Source organism: Taeniopygia guttata, chromosome 7 (assembly GCF_048771995.1).
Source record: "Taeniopygia guttata chromosome 7, bTaeGut7.mat, whole genome shotgun sequence".
NCBI lineage: Eukaryota > Metazoa > Chordata > Aves > Passeriformes > Estrildidae > Taeniopygia > Taeniopygia guttata.
The window spans coordinates 28,524,838-28,546,834 of NC_133032.1; the positions used below are offsets into that span (position 1 = coordinate 28,524,838).

General features: G+C 41.1%; 1 protein-coding gene across 2 annotated transcripts in view; it reads right to left on the reverse strand.

Annotated features, from left to right (window-relative positions):
• The window catches only part of ADARB1 (adenosine deaminase RNA specific B1), a 58,930-nt gene that overhangs the window by 16,390 nt on the left and 20,543 nt on the right, over positions 1-21,997 (reverse strand). For both annotated transcript variants that reach the window (XM_030277910.4, XM_072931622.1), the window contains exons 3-7: positions 17,217-17,291; positions 10,471-11,402; positions 2,942-3,056; positions 952-1,120; positions 296-444 (exon numbers count right to left, since the gene is read on the reverse strand). In XM_030277910.4, the coding sequence (XP_030133770.3) occupies positions 296-444; positions 952-1,120; positions 2,942-3,056; positions 10,471-11,402; positions 17,217-17,244 (1,393 nt within the window). In that variant the 5' untranslated portion in view covers positions 17,245-17,291. The remainder of the gene's footprint in view (positions 1-295; positions 445-951; positions 1,121-2,941; positions 3,057-10,470; positions 11,403-17,216; positions 17,292-21,997) is intronic.

Here is a 21,997-nt window from a genome sequence, read left to right on the forward strand (position 1 = left end):
CTGCTGTTAAAGGATGGAAACAGGGAAAGGGGATGGTTAGTTTTGTAGGAATACTTGCTGACTCACTGGCTTATCTCAGTTAGCATCAGCCTCTTCAAGACCACAGGGTTCATCACTCTATACTGAACTTCTACCACAGAGGAAGAACAGCTCAGATTTTTTTGGAAGAGATCTTTGTCTAACACACTTCTATGCTAAAAGGAAAGAAGACACCTAAATTTTAACTGTGCCACTTGTACATGCCCCAGGAATAGTTTAAGCTCCCTTGGGTGGAAGAGGAGGGCTGCTGTCATACCCTCTTGTGCTGCTTCATGGGGTGAGAAAATCCGAGCATCACCACAAGGAGATGTGCTGATATAGAGATGGAACTGCACATTCTCCTTCAGCTTAAACCCGCCTTGCTCTGATCTGATGAAAATGGATTTTTGCTGATCTTCTTTATTGCTGGAACAGAGAAGAAAGCAGGAGTCAAAACTGACATTAACATGGAAATAGGCATAAGCTGGGCAGACTTAACAGACATAAAAACAAACACAGGATGGTTGAAATTTCTGTAATATAAATCTAACAGTTATGACAATTAACTAAATTAAAGGACCATTGAGACAGGAAACAAAGAGCCTGTGGCGATCCCAGACGTCAAGAGCCTTCAGGCACTTAAATGAAACTTTAGCAACCTTCAGCCCACTTCATATTATTTTGATTTATACATTTACAGTTTACAAAATAATTGCCAATTATTTTCCCTGTCCTCCCCTCTGATGATTGACACCTCACTGAATAAATGTTTTGTTCAACTCAAACTTCAGGGCAAAGGGCACGAGTTCTAAATTCAACATCCTAATACAACAGGACAAGTATTTTATACTGAAATAATGAAGACAGATGCTTTCCACAGACACCTTTTCAGCTCTGTGGGATCAGCTCATCATCTCCTTCCCTTCAGCTTACCTTAGGTAAAGCTCAAGTTGTGTGTACAGAAATTTCAGCAGACACCGTCGAGCTATAATTTCTGCATGGCAATCATTTAATGCAAGACCACGATCACTCATGTATTCCCCATTGATGCATTTTGTTCCTGTAGAAACACTTATTACCAGGGCATCTTTCACATCTGTACCTGCAAAGAAAAATTTCAAGAAGGACATGCAATTAACATAACAAATAATGCACTGAGTGATCTTCTTGCAGAACCCAAACAAGGCTCTTTTTTTTTTTTTGGTTGTTTGCATCTTTTTAAAAAATAGATGTTTTTTTCTTCTGATAATTTATTTAAAACAAAAGCTTCACTCAGCCATACCTCCCTGCACCAGCACCATCAGTGGTTTGGATGAGAACTACTCTATTCATGTTAGAGCTCAGACAAGTTAAAAATTGAAAACTTGCAAGTAGAAAGCGCTGCTTCAAGAAGAATTATTAAAGCCTGAGATCCAAAGTGCTTTTTTTTCCTGAGATTCAGGCAGCCAACAACTTTCAGCTGTACCTTCTGGCACCTATGCAGATATTCACAGCCACTTTAGAAATCTGAAAGGCATTGGTTTATTAAGCAGCAAAATGTTTTGGAAGGGTATTGAGCCACAGCAGGAAAGGTAAAACTAGGGGAAAAAGAAATAGAAATGCTTAAATCACTGTAAAGATTACCAGTATCTTGTGTAGTTCTTGGTATTAAACCATTCCATGCAAAAATATGTTAGGTGAGTGTTTTCTCAGTAGAGAACTGACTTTATCACTCAAAAAACCCAGCTGAATCAAGGACTAAGATAGATAGGCCAAAATGCCATTTAGCAAAACACTCAGGGGTAAAAAAAAGCCCAACAAGTTAAAATGAACCTGAGCCCAGCTGGGCCCTCCTGCCCACAGGGCTGGAGGAAAAGCACCAAACTGTAACACAAGGCTATGCCACTGGGTCATTTAATTCCAAGCATTCCCAGACACATATTCATGGCAAGATATTTTCTTATTCTTTGTTAAGCTATTTCTTCTGTTAATCAAAAGGCATTCACATGTTAGTTAAGTCTTAATTCTTTGGCATGTGACTCTTCTTGGAATTGCACATACAGGGCTGTAAACAGCATAAAAACCTGTTAAATATTACAAAACACAACATCACAAAACAAAATAAACGAAACTACAGCATGTTTCTCATGTATTTGGGGCTAAAACAGGGTTATTAGCAGATGAAAGTCTGGCTGTTGCTCAACAGAGCTTGAAGATCATCAGGGCGGCTTCCCAAACCTCTCAACAGCCTGTGTGAGTGGGAGGGCAAGAGACCAGGAGAGGAGACAGCTGGGACAGACTCAAAATGCACATTCCATCAAGGGTTCACATTGATTGAAGACCAAGATAAACCTTAATGTGAGGAAAACTCAGCAGCAGCATGGTCACCGATTAGTTTAGGGCAGAACTTCACTGTTCTGGGTGATCTGGACAAGCAGAGATCTCATGTCAGCACCCAGAGAGCCACGACACCACTGCTGACATGTGCACGCTATTGCCATCTGCCAAAACATAAACTGCTTTCTTCAGATATTTTTAGTAAAATGACTAAAATAGAGCACTAAGAATAAAATGTAGCAAGAATAAGAAAGTGAGAAATCCCAAAGCCTTGGAAATGTAATTTATGCATAACATGCCCAAACCAGTAATACCGATGGTGGATTTCATTTTTTTTCCCGAAGTTTCATGATCAACTTTAAAACATATAATTTGTGAGCTACTCAGATTATCTCAGGCAGAGGACAGGAACTCTGTGGAAAAAGAAGTATTTGCAGGTCTAATTTTCCTGTAAGTACCTGAGATTTAACTACTATGTTTAATCCATCTTTTCATGATTAAAAAGTAAAGATACATTACAATACTGCTTGACTGAAGAGTTAGTTTACTAGATGCAAACAGAGCTCTCATCTTTAAGCATTCAAGATACTATTTTTTTTTAATTTACCTGTTGTCATGACAATTCCAGCAAGGACTTTTCGACGTGCATGTGGAGACGAGAAATTTTCTGTCAAATCACTGAATTTATCTACAACCAAGCGTGCAACAGCATCAGCTAACACCTGTAGGACCATACAGAAACGCACATTAAAAAATTTAAAAATAATTTGAAAATTACAGGAGCGTTAAATTATAAATATTTACACTTTTAAAATGATTGGACAAAGCAGATGAAGTGAGTTTTTATTGTTCACTTTAAAATTTGACATTGAGTGTCCCTTGCAAGTGGAAGCAGAGGTTTGAGTGCTCTGTGTCTACCAAAACAAGGTCAGACAGTGCTAAGCCAAGCACTGAAGCACCTAATGCCCATGATTCGATGAACATTTGAGGCTTGGGAGAACAACTGGATAGACAGATAAGTCTATGCTCTCATGGTCAAACCTCAAAACACATCATTTCAGTATCCTCAACATTGAATCTGACAGTAAGATTGAAGTAAAAACCCATGCCCCCTTTTATAACAATCTAATTCCTTATCCAACTATTATATAAATAAGGACAATTTTGTTTTCAACCCTAGTTTAATGCTTCCTATTTTTACAAGACCTATACAAAGTTAGGAATAGAAAATATCAAGCGTACAACCCCAAATAAGCTATCTCAAAATTAGGGAAGATTTCTGTCTTTCAGGAAAACTTGAACTTTAAATCAGGCTGTAAGTGGGGCTCACTTGCAAAAGGAAGGAAAACTTTAAAATAGCAGTCCTGCTCCTACTGACAGACAATCCAGTTCAGCACTGCAGCTGCTCTCACCTGCTGTTTTCAAGGCAACCAGAACTGTAACTGCTAGAAAAAATGAGTCAAGACCAAATTCTTGAATTTTCACCTGAAAAGAAGCTGGAGCCAAGGCAACCATGTGTTGATAACCAGCAGTATCTGAGATGTTCCAGGCGTGCACACCTGGCCCACAGCTCCACACGCCACAAAGGCACAGGTATTGTCACACTCACCAGTGCCATTCACATGTCGAGTGAGGCACTGGAACAGAGAAGTTGTGGCTGGCCCATTGTTGGAAGTGTTCCAGGCCAGGTTGGACAGGGCTTGGAGTAACCTGGGATAGTGGAAAGTGTCCCTGCCCATGGCAGGGGGTGGGACTGGATGAGCTTTAAGGTCCCTTCCAACCCAAACCATTCTATGATACAGATTTGTTAGATGCCCAAAGGGAAGAAGGGAAAAGAAAAAGAAAATAGAAAAAAAAAAGAGAAGAAAAAGGTTTGAAGACCATCAACCCCATTCACCCCAATTTCCTTAACAAGGCTCATGGGAACCAACCAGCCTAGAAATGATGTGGACATGCTCTCAATGTTAACTTCCTTTTGGAAAAGCTTTAGCAGCCAAGAAATAACTAAAATTTGGGTGTGATGATTACAGAGCTCAGCAGCTCTCACCAGAGCCTGACAGAAAACAGTGATTAGCAGTCAGGTCCCAGCTGCACCAGCCTCATCCATTTTGCAATTGCTCAGCTTGTGGAATCAGAAGACTGTTGACATTGCAAACACCAATTTTCTTGAAACATTTGAATGGACTGCAACTCAGAAAGTCCGTATATTTTTCAGGAACACATTTAGCTCAGAGACACGAACATGGTCTGGTCAGGCACTGATTTTCAAACACAGTCTTTTTGTTGCTGGGCCCAAAATTGGGTTAGTCCATGTTCTGCCAGCACCACAACCACACAGCTAAAATCTGCATTTAGTTGTCCTAGTACTTACCTAATGCAGAAAGCTGAAATTTAAGGTAAATACACAAAAGAAAAGGCAAATAGTTGAGTGTTTTTTAATCACCTGGTCTTAGAAATGGAAAATTAATACACAAAAGGCTTAAATTATTAAGCTCCTTGCAGCCATGAGGGCAGATCACTGTATAGCCAAGGCACATAGTCCCCATTCCAGTGTTTTACTCCTAGCCTCACTGCATAGTAATGGATACTTCCTTCCCAGTTGCAAGTTTTATGCTCTCACTTCTGTAATCCATGTATTTTCTGCTCTACCCTACACTGTGATGTGCTGGACAGCACATTGTAAAATTATGCTGGAATGACATTGTGCTGGAATATAGATACTAGAGAAACAAACTATTCCAAATAGGAAATGCTTCAGGTCACTTCCAACCCAAACTATGCTATGATTCTATGCTTAATAGAGGCTTCAAACCTGCTAGAAAAGGCTTGGCATCCAGGGAATAAACAATGTGATTCACCTTTTCTAAAGACGTGCTGGTGGGTGCTGATGGTAGCTGGAGGAGTCTTCCCCAACTCTGGGAACTGAAACTGCCATGTGTTTCTGGGAAGAAATCCATGGCCACTTTGCCTGCTAATAATGCCACTGAAAAAAGGCTCCCTGAACAGCAGCTGGGTAGTAAGCCTGCATACAGGGCTGCATCCATTAGCTTCTTCCAGAAGGATCTTTATTTTCACATAACAAGCAAAGCAGAGGAAAATGTGGTGTTGCTATACAAAGGAACACATGGTGAGTTCCTCCAGGAAGATGGAAGCTGGCACAGCAGAATGGAATGGAGCTGCATCTCACAGAGCCTGGAGCTAAGCTGCTGGCAAGGAAACTTAAAAATGCTTGGATGAACTTGGAGTCAGACACTGGGGAGGACTCATAAGCAGAACTCAAGCAAGACAAAATGAACCTTGGAGATGCAAACAATCCAGAGTGAACTGGAGAGGAGGGGGAAAAATCACTGCCAGAAGACAGGCAAATATATTGTTATTTCTATTTGATACACAAATTGCATGACAAGCTGGGCAGTGAGGAATAAACACTGTTAAATGCCTATAGAGGTAGTCACTACGACTTTGGTCTTTGATAAGAATACTCCCCAAGAAATAAGAAGAATTATCCCTCTCTCCCAGGTAGACTATTACACTGACATAGTAAAAGGCATGGAAGAGAAGGGAGTAAGGCAGCACCAGGAACAAGACTTACTGGCCAGAAATGACATCCTGCTGTCCCCATCTCAAAACCATGGACTTGAAGCTGTTCCCACAGCAAGCCCAAGCCAGTGACTGGCCTGAGTAGGGATCTTTCACATCACATTCTGCTCTACTGCCTTTCATATAAAAAAATATTGATTGGAACAGAAATTGAACTCATGTCTCACCTTTCCTGTGAATGTTCTAACATCTGACACATGGTTTCTCTACCGCTGCTTCTGCATTAAATCATTATTCCAAGTTGAGTAGTTCAAAAGAGGAAAGACCTAAAATAGCTGACAGTTGGCTCAGTAAGGCATGTGAGCTCCACATTATTTTGGGTGTGTTGTTCCCTTCTCTGATGAAGTCACAGTGAATCCACTCCTTTTCACACACACAGGCTGGTTTTGGTTAAATACACATGTTGCAGCAATGTCGTAGCAGAACCACCCTGATCATTCACACTCAAAAAAATATTCTGGAGCTGATGAAGTTCAGGTCAATTTGGAGCTGAAGGAAGACCTTGGAAGGCCCTGGAGACCACCCAAGATCAATGCTGGGGATCCCCTGAATGGTGGGAAAGGCAGCAGAACAGCTCACAGCTCTCACAGGATCTGACCTGAAACATCTCAGTCCTTTGTGCTCTCCTTGGATCTCCAGGCACCCTTCTCAAGCAGAAATGTTCTCCCTTGGTTTCTTTTTATTTTTTCTCTTATCTTCACAGTTTATGACTTACATGAACTTACAACTGCAGGTAAAATTAATGTACTCCCCTTTAACAGTGACCAGCACACACAATTCAGAGAAGTTTCCTGTAATGATTTAAAGAAACTTCTGCCTGGTTGTAGAGTCTTTCACTGCTTATACTGATGTATCTTGTATATTTCTTGCAATTCCTCAGCAATTATTTCAACATATAATTCATGATATTCCCATAAATATATTCAATATTATCTTTTTCCCAGGTTTGAATCCATCTCATTCTTATTCTCCTGTATACACTCAGCAATCCACTGCAATGAACAGCCTAGAACTCCTCAGTACCTCTCCAGAAGCAGCTTTCCCAGGTCCACAATCATGTTCATTATTATTTGTGTGTCTTTTATAAATTTGAGTAATTTTTTTATACTTCTCCTTGCCCCAGCTTGAACCAGGACTAAAAAAGCACATCACAAATAGCCATCCAGTACTGCTTCTCACCCCATTTCTCCTCCTTAACGAAGGATCAATTGAATTAGGTGAATGATTAAAAATACTCTCTCTAGTGATGTTTTTCAAACTGATCTCATTTGCAGCTATACTGCTCAACTTGTTTTCTCTCACCACAGTCAAGCTTTCTAATTTAAATAACTGTATTTGAGCTTCAATGTGTATGATTCCAATTTCCATCTCTCTGAACACCTTGACTAATCAGTTATCATGTTAAGTAAAAATTTTGAGGAAATAACATTAGGAAAACCTCCATATCAGATTTCTAACATAAGCCATTAGTGGCCTGAAGAGGTGATACCTCCAAGCAGCAGGATCCCACTGAATGATGGAAAACTTTTCCTTGAGTGACACCAGCAGCCTGGACTGCTGAAGGTTTGAAGCATATACTGGGAATTACTGCTACCAGTGTGCTCTTTTCACAGTTTTACTCCAAAGCATTTGGTACTGGCCTGAGAACTTCTTTTAGGGACAGCACCATGCCATCTTTGACAGAGGTGTGAGACCCCTCCAGAGAAGGCCACCAAGATGTTCCAAGAGCTGGAGCCCCTCTGCCCTGGAGACAGGCTGGGAGAGCTGGGGTGTTCACCTGGAGGAGAGAAGGATCAAGGGAGACCTTAGAGCCCTTCCAGTGCCTGAAGGAGCTCCAAGAGAGCTGGAGAGGGACTGCAGGCAAGCGCCTGGAGTGAAGGAGAAGGGGGAATGGCTTCCCATTGACAAAGGGCAGCATTAGATGGGTTACTGGGAAGAAATTCTTCCCTGTGAGGGTGGTGAGGCCATGGTACTGAGAAGCTGTGGCTGCCCCATCCTTGGAAGTGTTCAAGGGCAGGTTGGACAGGGCTTGGAGCAACCTGGGATAGCAGAAGGTGTCTGTGCCCATGGCAGGGGGTGGGAATAAGATAATCTTTAAGGTTTCTTCCGACCCAAACAATTTTGTGATTCTATGATTTTTTTAAATCATTGCACAAAGCAGAGGTAACCATAAAAATATTTTCTTTGTTTTGGAGAGGCAAGTTCCTCTAATGCACGTGTGACAATCTGTTCAATACCAACACACTCACTGACAAGGTTCTAAATGCACAACTGGTGAGTTTTTCACTGGGACATTTCTACCCACTCTGAGGCACACGTTGAGTGTGCTCCTCAGTTTAACTCACTTTCCCAGCAGTGATGTTCCTCACTGCAGGGAACCTTCCTTCATCCCTGACAACAGACCAAGCTGTGAGCAAGCAAACAAGCTTGAATTGAACCACAGCATCAGCACCTCAATAACCACCTGGACAGACCATAAGATTATTCTCACACCCATTTCACAACAATCCATTTTGGACTGCAGCAACCCTTCTGTACCATTTGATACCTTGCACCTGTGTTTCTGCATTTAACTCTCTTTGGGGTAACTGCAGCTCTGCTGGGGTCACAGACAGACATCCAGCCACACTCACAACCACCACCATCACAGGGAACACCTCGCCTCTCAACTCCATTCTTCTTGCCACAAATAAGCTACAGGCAGGTTTGGACCTGCCACCCAACAGTCAATTCCATCTTCACTGGCAAAACGACACTGTGCTTCTTTTATTTCCCCTAAACACTTGGATTTTTTTCCTCCTTCCACATATTTCGAGCTTTCATTTTTTCCACTGGTTGTATCAAATCCTATCTTCACTTACATCATTCCTGCACTCTCCAGTTTTTGTGACTTCATCCAGTTTAGGATTATCTCTGAATTTAACACTTTTTTACACAGTAAACAATGTCTAAAATAATTAAACAACTCACAGACTTGTAAAGGAATATAAATCAAGCAGGACCTGAAAACAGCACAAATGATTAAATCATTAAATACATATCAGATCAAAATCACTAATATGTAGAAGACCTAATGTAAAACAGCTAATTATAATTCAAAGCAAAGCAACACAGTGAAGTGCTCGATGACATCCTGATGACAAGCTGATCAAAAGCCCCTGAAGAAAAAAATTACTTAAAATAGGGTCTAAATGAGGCAGCACCCATGTACCACCTTTTTCCCAGCTCAGCTTGTGTTTTTCACACTTTCCTCTTCCAGTTTCAGTTTTCACCATTTTACTGATGCAAGAACTAAAAACACATGAATTACTAACAGTGAAATTTTTTTGGTGTCTGGGGTCAAATCTACTTTTAAAAGCAGAGAAAGCAGTCTAAAAATCACTGAATCTACTGAAGACATTGTAACTACCCAAACTAGCACGATCCTGGATTTGAAAATGAAGGAACCATTTATCAGTAACACAATAATTGTGCAAGATTAAAATTAAACCATATAGAAGTTCTAAAATATGCATAATGTCCATATATTTTGAGAAAACAATGTACTGAAAACAGTCACATTTACTTATACTCTTTGACCCCACATTATCAAATCAGAAGAGTACATTAGAATTTGAATGAAATCTAGAACATTGGTTTTGAGATAGAAAAGGTCAAAGCCTTGAAATTCTCATAATAAACAGAAAGCTGCAAAAGAATTCTCAGACAAAGATTTTTAATTTAGATTTAGGGCATATAATGTCATTAAAAAGACCCAAGAGATGCAGTAGAAAGACAGTAGTCAATTATTAGTGTAGTTTGACTGGGAAGAAGCAAAAACAAGAAAAGAAGGGAGAATTGTTCTGCATTAAAAAACCCTCAAAATTACTCCATTCTAGTGACTTCAGATTTCTGATCTGTGTCCGGTATGTTACTTTCCCTAGTTCAGTAACTATTTAAATTATTTCTCAGCCAGATTTACTTGCCTAAGTAATTTCTATATGCATATTAATTCATTTGCCTACAGCACAACTCTTCAGATGAGAGCCATTTAATCACACATCCTGGATACATGCACATGGAAATCAGTGGCAGTTGCAACAGCCTCACTTAATCTGACCTTCACTTGCAACAATTTCTGTTGGCAGGAGAGAATGATTTTCTTCTCTGCTAAAAACTGCTGTATCAAATAATAACTTCACTTAAAGCAGTAATTCTCACTGGAACTCCATCTAAGTCTTGCTGCCTGAGACAAGCAAGATGTGATTCAATCTTTCTCCAGCACAAACTGTAATTCAAGCTGGCACTGGCGCTCCCTTATACAACATGGTCAAGGTTGAAACCATCAGAAACAAAGCCTCTTCTCTGTGCAAGAGAATACAAACTGTCAGAAGCTGTAACTGTATAAATCACCTAATACAGATATACATATACACATATCTATATACACATACATAGCTACAGAAGTAGAAATGCTGCTCAAACTGATGCAATACACAATTTGACTCCTCTTGGTCATTACCCAAACCAATCCACGACACCCAAAGGGTTTCTTACCTGTGGCAAGTGTAACTGGAGCCCCTCACTGGGAATGGGCTGGCGAGACGGAGTCTGGTCCAGCTGCATGTTAAACAGGGATGCCAGGGCTGACTGAGCAGCCCGAGCTTTTGCCAGCTTTTTGTTCCTTCCCGAGCCTTCGAAAGTCTGCCCATCCACTGCCACAGCCATGATGAAGTTCTTGGCATGGCTCTCTCCGCTCTCCGAGAGGAACTCGTACTTCAGCCCGGGCCGCAGCTCGTTGAGGATCATGACGGGGTTCTTCCCGCTGGCCGTGGGGTAGGGGGAGGGTGGGGGCAGCGGCGACTGGGAGAGGCTGCTGGCTACGGCAGACGATGGCAACCCGTAGTCCCCGCCGGAGCCAAAGGAGCCGTCCCCGTTGGACCCCAGGTAGAAGGAAGCGTCAGAAGGAACTGGCGTCTCGAAGCCGTTGAAAAGGGTGTCAGGGAAATCAGCTTGGTCAGATGTGAAGTCTGTGTTGACCGACAGAGTCCTGCCCATGGCCAGATGGGCTTCCGAGGCGTTGGGGAACTGGACGAAGGAGCGCAGAGCCTTTTCGGCAGCGTGAAGCTTGGCTTTCTTTTTTGTCGGGCCAGACCCCTCAAACACCTGCCCATTGACTTCCACCGCCATCACAAACATGGGGGCGTGGACTGGCCCCGTCTGGGAGAGGAGTTTGTATTGTAAACCGGGTTTAATCTCGTTAAGCTGCATCAGGGCGTTCTTTGGCAGAACGGGGCCGGGCGTTTTCTTCCTCTTCTTGGGGCGAAATTTGGAGTGGCCATTGTTGCCCTCCTCCAGAGGTCTCTTCCTGCTGCTGCTGCCACCGCCGTTGGAGAGCGGGGTGCCCTCGCCAAGGCCCTGCCCGGCGCTGTCCTTGGGAGGAACGTTGTCCACATTGCGGTTTTCTTTAATGTCGGTGCTGCTCGAACCTGCGGTGCCCAGAAAGAGTAACTTACAATGCCTTCGGTGCAGGATCTTGTAAATGCAAAATTTATAGATTCCTTTATCTCTCTTTGTAACTGGTTAAGTGATGTGTGCTCACAGGTTAAAATATTTTTGCAATGCAACTGGAGATGATAATGTAACACAACCTCTCAATAATTCAAGAAAAAACACACTCAATCTTCAAACCACACACTTGATACAACTGCACAGCAAAAAATCACTACAACTTTTTTCTTAATTTTAATTATGCTGGAACAAAACTTTTACTTCTAAGTTATATTTAGCCTCAAAAAATCTTTAAATCAACAATATAAGCTATAGCAACATATGCCCACAAAACAAACAACTACCATTAGTAAATAAAAATGGATGCCTAAGACCACAACTCTGAGCTAGATATTTAATTCTATTTAATTATCAGTTTAGTCACATTACTTTTGACCCCGCGGTGATTTTAGTTGCTTAAATTGAAAAACTAGGTAAATAAAACCTTTGTTCAGAGCAATGAAAAATTAGGCAACTCTTTGGTAGGCACCACGATTAAGAGTGATTGAATACTTTTGTTTCTCTTTAGCTATTCCATATTTTTCAAATTCAGTGATTTTTTTATGCCTTTTCTAATCATTCATTTAATCTTATTCCAATTTTGTCAGGAACTACAGCTGCCCACTGAGCCAGCAGGACCACAAGACCATAATTTCAACACAGCCTTCTATTAAAAAAAAATCTCTAATTCATCATTTAAAACCTAATTCCTTGTCAAGGAAACTGCTGTCATGGAGTTACAAACCCCACAATCACTAGAGATCCTCTCTAAGGCTATGTGTGACAAATAGAAGTGTGACAAAAGCTGCACACTCACTGTGATAATATTTTAATGAGAGGGCAGGGAAGACAATATAACATTAATTTAATGATTTGTTTCTAAAATGTAAGTTGGGGCAATGATATGTCAGAGCTATACATAAGGAATTGAATTTGCTATAAGTTCAAAGACCTAATTTTCACCCTGATAAAGAAACTAAGGAAATTAACTATTTGTGCTTTCTACTGGCATTTGTGAATGAAAAGGCAAATGTAATAGATCAAGTATTTTTAACTCTCTTTTTCCAAAACTTTAATATATCTTCATTACATCTACACTGACTCAAGGTAGTAAATGACCATTGAAATTAGAGCAAACCAGGTGGAAGCTCTCCTTCAGAGTGACAAATTCAAGTCACGCTTTCAGTCTTCCCTAAGAATCCCCTACCATGCACACATCACTTCACCCAGGTTACAAAGCTGATGGAATGGTTACTAAATTTTCATTTATAACATCCTCCAGCAAAAGCTCGATAGGTTACTCCTTTCGGTGCTCGAAGAGAAAAAAAGGAAGGAAAAAAACAAAATATCAAAAGAAAAAGCCAAAGTAGGAAGACATTTTGTTAAATCACAGCAGCACAACAAATACAATTAAGTCAATTAAATTCTGTCAAGAGTCAAAAGTCTGAAGCATTTCATTGCTAGAAATCTACTACATTTAATCAAGTTTATATTTAATCTCTTGTCCAGCAACAAATATACTGCCTGGAGAATGAAGGCTATAGGGCCACAACTGTCAATACACAGTGTTCATGCATATATTCTTTATAAAAACATGCATTTATGGTGGAAGAATCTAAGGACATTGAGGAAATTTTTAAATCTTTCCTTACAGTGAGTTTCTTACATCTCATCCAAAACACTGCCCTTACTGGTGGCACCAGGTATTTGCTACCAACCACCAAGACTTTCAGGCTAAACAGAAATAACTGACTTAACGCTAATTAATGGCCTCTGGTTTAATTTCTTTTTATATGAAAACCACTACCAATGCCTGCAGGAGGAAAACAGGAGCTGAACAGACTTGAGCTGAACATTAAAAACTTCTGCATGTAGGCATGGCAGCTGGAGGAACTCCTTTGTCAGGCAGGGGAATGGATGTCCTGACAGAGAGGAGGGACGTGTAGAGGGCAGGAAATAAACTTGCAGGCTTACCTTGTCTCATTAAGAGAGAAGGGAAGAAAACAACTCCTTGCCTGAGAGCTACTAGGCTTTGTTACCTTTGGAGAACCTGCAAGGTGGAAGAAACTTGGAGAGGAAGAACACAGGGAGCTGGTCCTGAATCAAACCAAGAGACCAGAGAGGAGGTAACTGTGGAGCTGATCCAAGTCCAAGTTTGTGATGGAAACTGAAAGACTTCCTGTGCAAACCAAAAGGACCTGTGCTTGTTTCAACCCACAGAGTTGCTGGATTGCAAGGAAAGGTCCCTCCCTCCCTTGAGGGTGAAGGTGTGCTTTTGGTCCTTTTTGTCAGTCTGTCCAGCCCAGCAGTGCTGAGGCCCTCTGATTACCTGAGTGCTTGGGAAGATCAGTCAAAACATAACCTGTTCAAGTCAGAGACATCACCTCTAATCTTGGAGTTACATGGAATAGCTCCTCCAGCCCAGCCTCCCTGGATGCCTTTTCCAGGCATGCCACACTTCCAGGGAAGTTAGGAATGGCCCTCCTGGCTCTTCTGCACCTTGCCCAGTTGCCCACATGTGACAGGGCCACCAACTCATCCAAGGAGAGGGCACCACACCAGTGTAAGACTCGTAAGTGTCCTCCCAGGGACATAAGTGACCCTCCCCAGGGCAGCCTTGCAGCTCTGAGCTCTCCCAGAGACCATGGCAGGGAGCCACATGTGCTTTTTTCCCCAAAAAATGCTTTCTAATGGCTTTTAAAGATCCCATAAACCTATGGCATCCATGATGTCCTGATTGAGTTGCTTCACCACTTCATCAAAAATGGCATGAAAACATCTCCCATTGCTTTCTCTGGTCCTCCACCTGCTAGTCTTACTGCATCTACTGGGGTTTATTTGCTCTTTTTTAAATGTTTGATGATTCTAATATTAAACATCCCATGTTGTGCATGATTTTACAGAAATCTCTGATATTTCCAATCTTTAAATTTAATTCTTCAAGGATGAATGCTTTAGGGAGCTTCAAGAATGCTTTAGGTAGCCCTTTGAAATCTATCACATCTGCTGTGTATTTAAGGCTTTAAGGCTTTAAAGCAGCATTAGCACATACATAAACACTTGATGATTGAGATCCTGTTTTCTTAAACATTTATACAACCCACAATTTAAAAACTGGATATTTTTCATTGGTGTATTTTTGGGTAATTAAAAATATGTGGCAGCTTCAACTAGATATTTGACTTATGTCTGTGGAGGCCACCTTAGCAAAAAATCAGAGCTGACACCAACAACTTCAGCAGAAGGACAGTTCTGCCCTCCAGATTTCAGCTGAGCACTTACAAACCCAAGAACACTCAAAGCAGGAAAAAGTCATGGGGAATTTTTCATGCCAATAAAGAAATAAATCTTCCATCTGGACATGCTGGTTTATTTTTGGGTTTATTCCCTGTAATTAAAAAGTGTCTACCATTAAGATGCTTTATCCATTGGGGACCTTCCATTACCTGCTTGCTGAGAGACAACACTCCCCCCGCTCTGTCTGATCTGGAACACAATTAATTAAACTTAACTCTTAGCTAAACCAAAAGATTATTCTAGCTACCCCTTATACTGCTGCTCTCACTTAGTGGCCTGGGAAAATTCTCAGTAAGTAATTTTTTTCATTTAAAAACAAGCAGAAATCACAGATTCAAACAGATATCACATGCTCTCTTCAGAGCATCTTTTAGAAAAAGAAGTAAAAACATCAAAGATAAAGGTCAGGAGAGTCACATGCTTGTGCTCCAAGTGTTCAGAGTGCTGCAGACACACCAGCCACCCAAAGAAACAAAAAACAAATCAAAACATTTTAAATAACCATCTCTTCCCCCAAATATCTTGTAGCATCTCTATGACCAAAGGATAAATAAGGAAAACACTAAAAATTGAAGTCTGAAACACTGTTTTCTCAGGGATATTAATTTATTAATGTAAGACATCATCATTGCCTTATATTTCATCTGAACCAAAAAAATCATCTTAATTCTGGTTTCTGCAGAGGAATTCTTGTTATGCAACCTCAGGCTACAAAGACTGCATAACCCACCTTCCTTTCCTTCAAGAACCTTTCACCAAAAGTAGTTACATAAAATAATAAAAAAATAAATAGGCAACTTCTAACATGATACTTCACAATTATAAGAGATATAAAAGTAAAGAGAGCTAAAAAGTTAAAAAAATACATCTCCATGCAAATCAAAGTGAAGAACTTAAGAATTTAAATTTTGATTTCTGACCTCCCCAAATGAGATGATTTAATATTTCAAATTCATGATGAAGGTCATCCTGCATTTTATATGAACTGGGCTCAGCCAAGGTTCTAACATCTCAAAACTGAAGTTATACAAATGCATTCCCTAAACAGTTCCATGGGGCCAAGCTCCTGACAAAATAACAAATTCCTTGAATGATTTCCTATACTGAAGCATTAACACACAAAAAAGCCCAGAAGCAGACAAAAATTTAGTGCTTTTCTTAATGACACAGAATTAAAGAAGGCCCCAATAAAGAGATTATATTTCTACAGCTCAGGAAGACACCTTCTATTCATGCTCAGCTATACCATTATTGAAAAAATTAATGTTTTATAAAAAAATATTATGAGAATTACCCAATTACACTTTTTGAAGGCCTTTGTAGGGAAGCCACATCTAGAAACAGTTAAAATATCCATGTGAAGTAGTTTCTTATATATCAAGGAAAAGAAAATTATACCAAGCATATTGCAGCTGAGTTCACTGTTTCACTAAGCAAAAAAGATTAATTCTATTTCAGGTAATATTTTTCGTTACAGTTTTGGGTTTTTTGGGGAGAAGGATGTTTATTTTAGGTTAGATTGGCTTATTGTAACATAATGATCTAACTTTCTCATCTCCCTCTAAAATTGTTCTGTAACTCCTCCAGACTAAACTACAACTCCTCTGCTCCAAAGCTGTTGCTGGGCTTTGTCACCTTTGCCAGATGCACTCTTTAGCCACTGTCACTTGGGGGAAAAAGAAACACATTTGTTATAACATAATGTACAATTATTTACAGTCAGGCATAGCACAGCAGCAACAGAACAATTCCCTGAGTCACAGGGGAAAAAAAAAGAGACAGCTGAAAGGCAAATAACAGTAAAAATATTTTAGAGCAGCTCAATAAGAATAGTTTTCTCATAAGTTATTGGATCTTCATTATAGCTCAGAGTTAGCAGTCTCACACACTTGACTGCATCAAGTACACATCAAGATGATCACTTTGACTATTTTTGTGCTTTAAAATCACTTCAATAATTCAGTAGCTCAGGGTTGGGACAATCACCATCTAAAGAGAATAATCAGCCCATGTGAGCCCTGCACAGAGCTTTTCCATCTCCTCCTTTGCTTTTTCCTTTCTCCTCTTCTGCTCTCCCTCCTTTATATTACACTCTTCAACTCCATCCCCTTTATCTCACCCCTCACTCCTTACTGGTACTTTACCCTTGGCATGGGCATTACTGAGATCATCCCTCCCTTCTTCATTGCTGAATCAAGACAGGGAAATAGTTTGATTAGTCAGCTGCTGTAGGAAAAACATAAGGTATAAAGTATAATACAGAAGGTATAACTATATTAGCATCTAAAAATGCTGTTAATACAAAAGCTCCAATTCACTCTTCTTCACTGCATTTTAAAGTATCTTCATTTCTGCGCCTGAAGTTTCTTTGCAGTTGCCCCTGTGCTTGGGAGAAAAAATAATTACTTCCAGAAACTATTAGAGAGTTTATTACTATGCAAATAAACACATCTTACTCATGTTTTCTTCATCGTCTACATCCATTGTGAAATATCTTTGCTGGTTTCTTGCTTGGCAGAGACGGCTCCTGTCTGGAAAACAGGGAGGGGAATACTTAGGTTTTAAGGTACCAACTTGTTAGGTTTAAAATTTATTATTAATAACTTTTAAACATCCTTTAAAAGCAGCAGCCCAGGCTTAGCATTGGGCTGTTTGGGTAAATCCTGACCAAAGATCCCTCCTAAAACAGAGATGTTCATCAGTGACTGAAAGACGCAGCCCCAGTCTGCCAAAGGCCAGAGTGGGATGATGACCACAACAAGGCCTCCCCAGAGTCTCCTCCAGGCTGAACAAGCCAAGTGCTCTCAGCTGCTCCTCCTATGGCTTCCCTTCCAGACTCTTCACTTTCTTGGCAGTCTCCTTTGGACAATCTCTAATAGCTTCATGTCTTTTTTACATTGTAGTGCTCAAACCTGTCCCCAGAACTCAAGGTGAGGCCATGCCAGCCCAGAGCAAAGTGGGACAAACTCCTCCCTTGCCCAGCTGGGGATGCTGTGCCTGATGTCCCTCCTGGCTGCTAGGAGCTGCTGACTCCTACTCAACTTGCCATCAAACAGGTCCCTTTCCACAGCACTGCTCTCCAGCCTCTCATTCCTCTCATGTCCTGGTCTATACACACAGCCAGGGTTGCCCTACCCCAGGTGCAGAATCCAGTACTTGCCCTTGTTATTAAACTTCTTATGGCTGGGGACTGACCAGCCCTCAAATTCATCAAGGTCTCTCTATAGGGCATTGACAGAGTCAACATCTCCTTCAGTTTAGTCCCAGCAGCAAACTTATTTAGTATTCCTTTGATTCCTGCCTCCAGGCTGTTTGTGAAGATGTTGAAGAGCACAGGGACAAGGATAGAGCCCTGTGGAGCCCCACGAGGGACTGAACACACACCTGATGTCACCCCATCTACTTATAACCCCTTGTACCCAACCCGAGACAGTCTGCATTACACATCAGCACACTCCACTGTAACAGGAAAATAGTTGACTGTAATCAACAGGACTTGTAAGTAATTATCACCTTAATTAGCACAGCACAGCAGCTCCAGTTACTCCTGCAGCACCACTTTGTACTCAAGGACTAAGGAGTTTACAAATTCCTGGTTTAACCCAAGCTAGAAGTGAGCTGCCCAGCTGTACAGCTGCCCCACACTATGGATAAACTCTCCTGAGGAGCGGGGTTATCAGCCTGGGCTCAGCACCTCACCCCACATCCTGAAGGAGAGAAAAGGCAAGCTCCTGTCTGCTAAAAGCAGAGGCAAACAGAAACTCTACTTGCATTTTTTTTTTAATCATTTCAGTAACTGTGCTGAAACAGATTCTGAAAGAATCGAGGAAGAAAAACAGCCAAGGACGGTTGACAGAAGAGCCCTAAGGCATCTAAGAGATGCAATCCTACAGTGTTACTGCAGCCAAACGACACCAAGCTCTCTGTTTTAAGCTTCAACCACATGTGTATAAGAGTTAGACTACTCGTGGCATATTAAGAATGATCACTTTTTTTCCTAATCCTTTCTTACAAAAAAATGCGTGAGTACAGTTAGCAGTGCTCAGCTCCTCTCTCCAGTCCCCACAACTGCACCAGCAGACCACTCTGGTAAAGAACATAAGTCACAGAACCACTAACTTCAGGACCTTCAAGATAAAGTTCACCCTTTGACTGAATATGAGTGTGTGCACTGAACCAAAGTATGAAATGCCATGTCTATCTGTTTCCTGAGCAATTCCAGGGATGGCATTTCCATCCCACCTCCCAAAGCCAAGCCTCCCTCACTCCTAGAGGGCACTACAAGACTCTTTGTGTTTTATACAAGTAACTGATTTCCATTACAACTAATTTCTAACAACCACACACTTCAAATCAAAAATACTTGGAAGAGAATGTATCAGATATTGAAAGAGTATGCAATGTAGTGGATGCCCCAACCCCAGCACTGTTCAAAATTAAGCTGGATAAGGCTTTGAGCAACCTGGTGTGGTGGGAGGTGTCCCTGCCCACAGCTGGGACTCCATGATCTCAAAGGTCCATTTCAATCCCTTAACATTCTACAACTCTATGAATAATGTGTAGGGGACAGTACTGAGCTGGGCAGAGAAAAGGAACTCAGTACTCTGTATACAGATCTATCTTCCAAATTTCCTCCCACTGTAATCCACGGATGGTTTTTTTCCCCCACCTGGCTTTCAAAGGTAGAGGATTTAATAATAAGTAAAAAGGTTTTTCAAAGTCCTTTCATATAAAATAGGACCTATGCCCTCAGAAAGAGAGGGGAGATGTTTTCACCAAATGGACTCTGAGCCCAGGCTGCTCACTACAAGAAAAGCTTCCTCTCTTGCCAAGGCATGCTTGATTACTTCTGCAATCATTTGACTTTCCAAACTTTTATTCAAGCAGCAAAACTGCATTAATAAACACATTCACTGCCTGTAAACAATCCTTTGAGCAACTGACATCTAGGAACATCTCAGGTCCTACAGACACTGACACCACATGAGGCTGGGTAATGGTCAGTGGCATCTGAGCAAGGACACCTTCCAAAAGAACTTCACTGAAGCTGTGCATCTGCCTTGGACACCAAGGTATGTATGATGAACTCCCGAGTTTCGTTCCTAAAATCCTGCTATGGCATAAGGGGCACAACTACAGTAACATTCTCAGCACTGGAAAAAACTTTTATTTGGGAAAAAAAAATATAAGAGTAAAGGAAAAAGTTTAATTGCTGTTCAGAGATTAACAAAACTTTTAAGAACAGCAATAAGGAGTAAGTGCCATAAATACAAAGTGATTTGGGTCAGTGTATTTACAGCAGGTTCTGTGTGGAATGGGGCTGTGGCAGAACCCAGCTTCATGGCTACAGGGACTGTTTTCTCTCAGGTATACTGATAAAATAAATTGAGGGTTTGACTGCACTGTGCTGGTGTAGCAGAGGGGAGCTTTTTGCTCATAACACAGAGCAATAAACCTACACTCAGCTCTTACCTACATTCACTCACTGAAGCCAAGGGATTCTGCACAGCAGCACACCCTTCTTTTCCTAGATGCATTAAAAGCCAGACATATCAAATGGGAAAACAGTATCTACATGTATGCTAATTTAAGCGGAGCCAGGAAAAAGTACACTTTTAATCCTCTCCTGGTTTTAAAGACTTTAATTCCTGTAGAGTATTTCCAAAGATAAAAAGAACACCAGAAGTACTCAAAAATGCAGCAGCCAACTCAACAGAACTTGTCTTTGTTTCCACAGGATACTACTTAAGAGATTTTTAGGTAAATGTTAGCTATAGCAAGTACACAGCACATGATGACTTAGAGATAACCTACATTTCTTCTGTTTCAATATCCTAGGTATCAACTGCATGCAAAAAAGAGTTGTGAAAGACCTTAAGAGTTACCTTGGTTTATTCTCATTACTGAGAGAAAACCTAAATATGTTTTGAAAGAGAAATTTAGCAGCTAACAACACTTTAGATTCAGCGAATGGCATATATGGAAAAAATCCCATTAACTTGAGAGATGTCGCAGAACTATTAGAAAACAGTGTAAGTCACAAAGCTGCAGTTTTAGAGAAGTTTCATATTTGTTAAAAAGTCCTCTCCTTCCAAACTTTCAAAGTCAAGTGAAATAAAACAGTGGGAAGTGGATCTTGCTCAAAGTATTTCCAACAAACTGGATTTCTTATGAATCCAAAGTGCAAACACTGAAGCTGCACTTAGCAAAGAGGTTCAAACCTCATCTGAAAATGACATTTACAGCACCACCACTCCCCCCAATGACTCCTTTGTTCCAGCACTGAAGTGCAGCAATGAAAGCCCTACCTTTCCTCTCAGATCGCTTCATCCTCCTGCGCTTCCGGGCCATGCCGCAGAGGTTCCCCCTGCCCAGAGCCATGGCTTGACATGATGCCATGCACCCCCAGCACCTGTGCCACCCCCAACCCCTCCCAAAGCAGGAGCAACCTATTCCCCAAAGGAGGGTTATTCCTGTGCTTCCTCTGCCCAGCCCCTGGAAGCCTGGAGTGCACTGATGCGCAGTCCAGGGAACAAAGATGAGCAGAGGATGCAGTTCACCCTCCCGCACTGCCAGAAGCACATGTGACAATTAACCCTTTGTCACACAGAAAGGGCAAGGAAGGACAATTCTCTGAGAAGGGCTAGATCAAAGGCATCCTCACTGCTAGGTGTGGAAAGGCACAATTAATTTTTTTTTGTTATTAATAAAGGAGGGCAACTCTTCAGCCTTGTAGCTCAGAAACAAGGAGAGACATAATCAAGGAAATATTTTTACAGCCTAGTGCATGAAACAAGATGCCTCCAGCATCCTTTACAACTGTTTCTCATGTTACCATTTCATACACTGCCTCAAAAGGCACAGAATGTAGTTAGAATAGCAGGAATACATAAATATACCAGTTTTATATACACTTTAGCCACAGACTTTCCATACAAGGGTTTCTATCAGGCCTGGACAAGAGGCCTCCCATTGTCAACATTACCTGTGGTATTTTCCAGCTTTTTCATAAACTAAAAAGTAACGTGTGACATGATGGAATTATGTGGTATCATCCTGTTTTCCCATATGAGTGACCAACAAACATATATTGATCCTGTAGATCCTACAGATAATCAGCACAGGCTGTTCTTTGCATTTTACAAATTATGCTGTTTCCTCCAAGATTCAAAATGAATTCTCATCCCCCTAAGAGATGTTTTTTTCCCTTTCTCTCTTTGTCAGTGTTGCTGTTCCT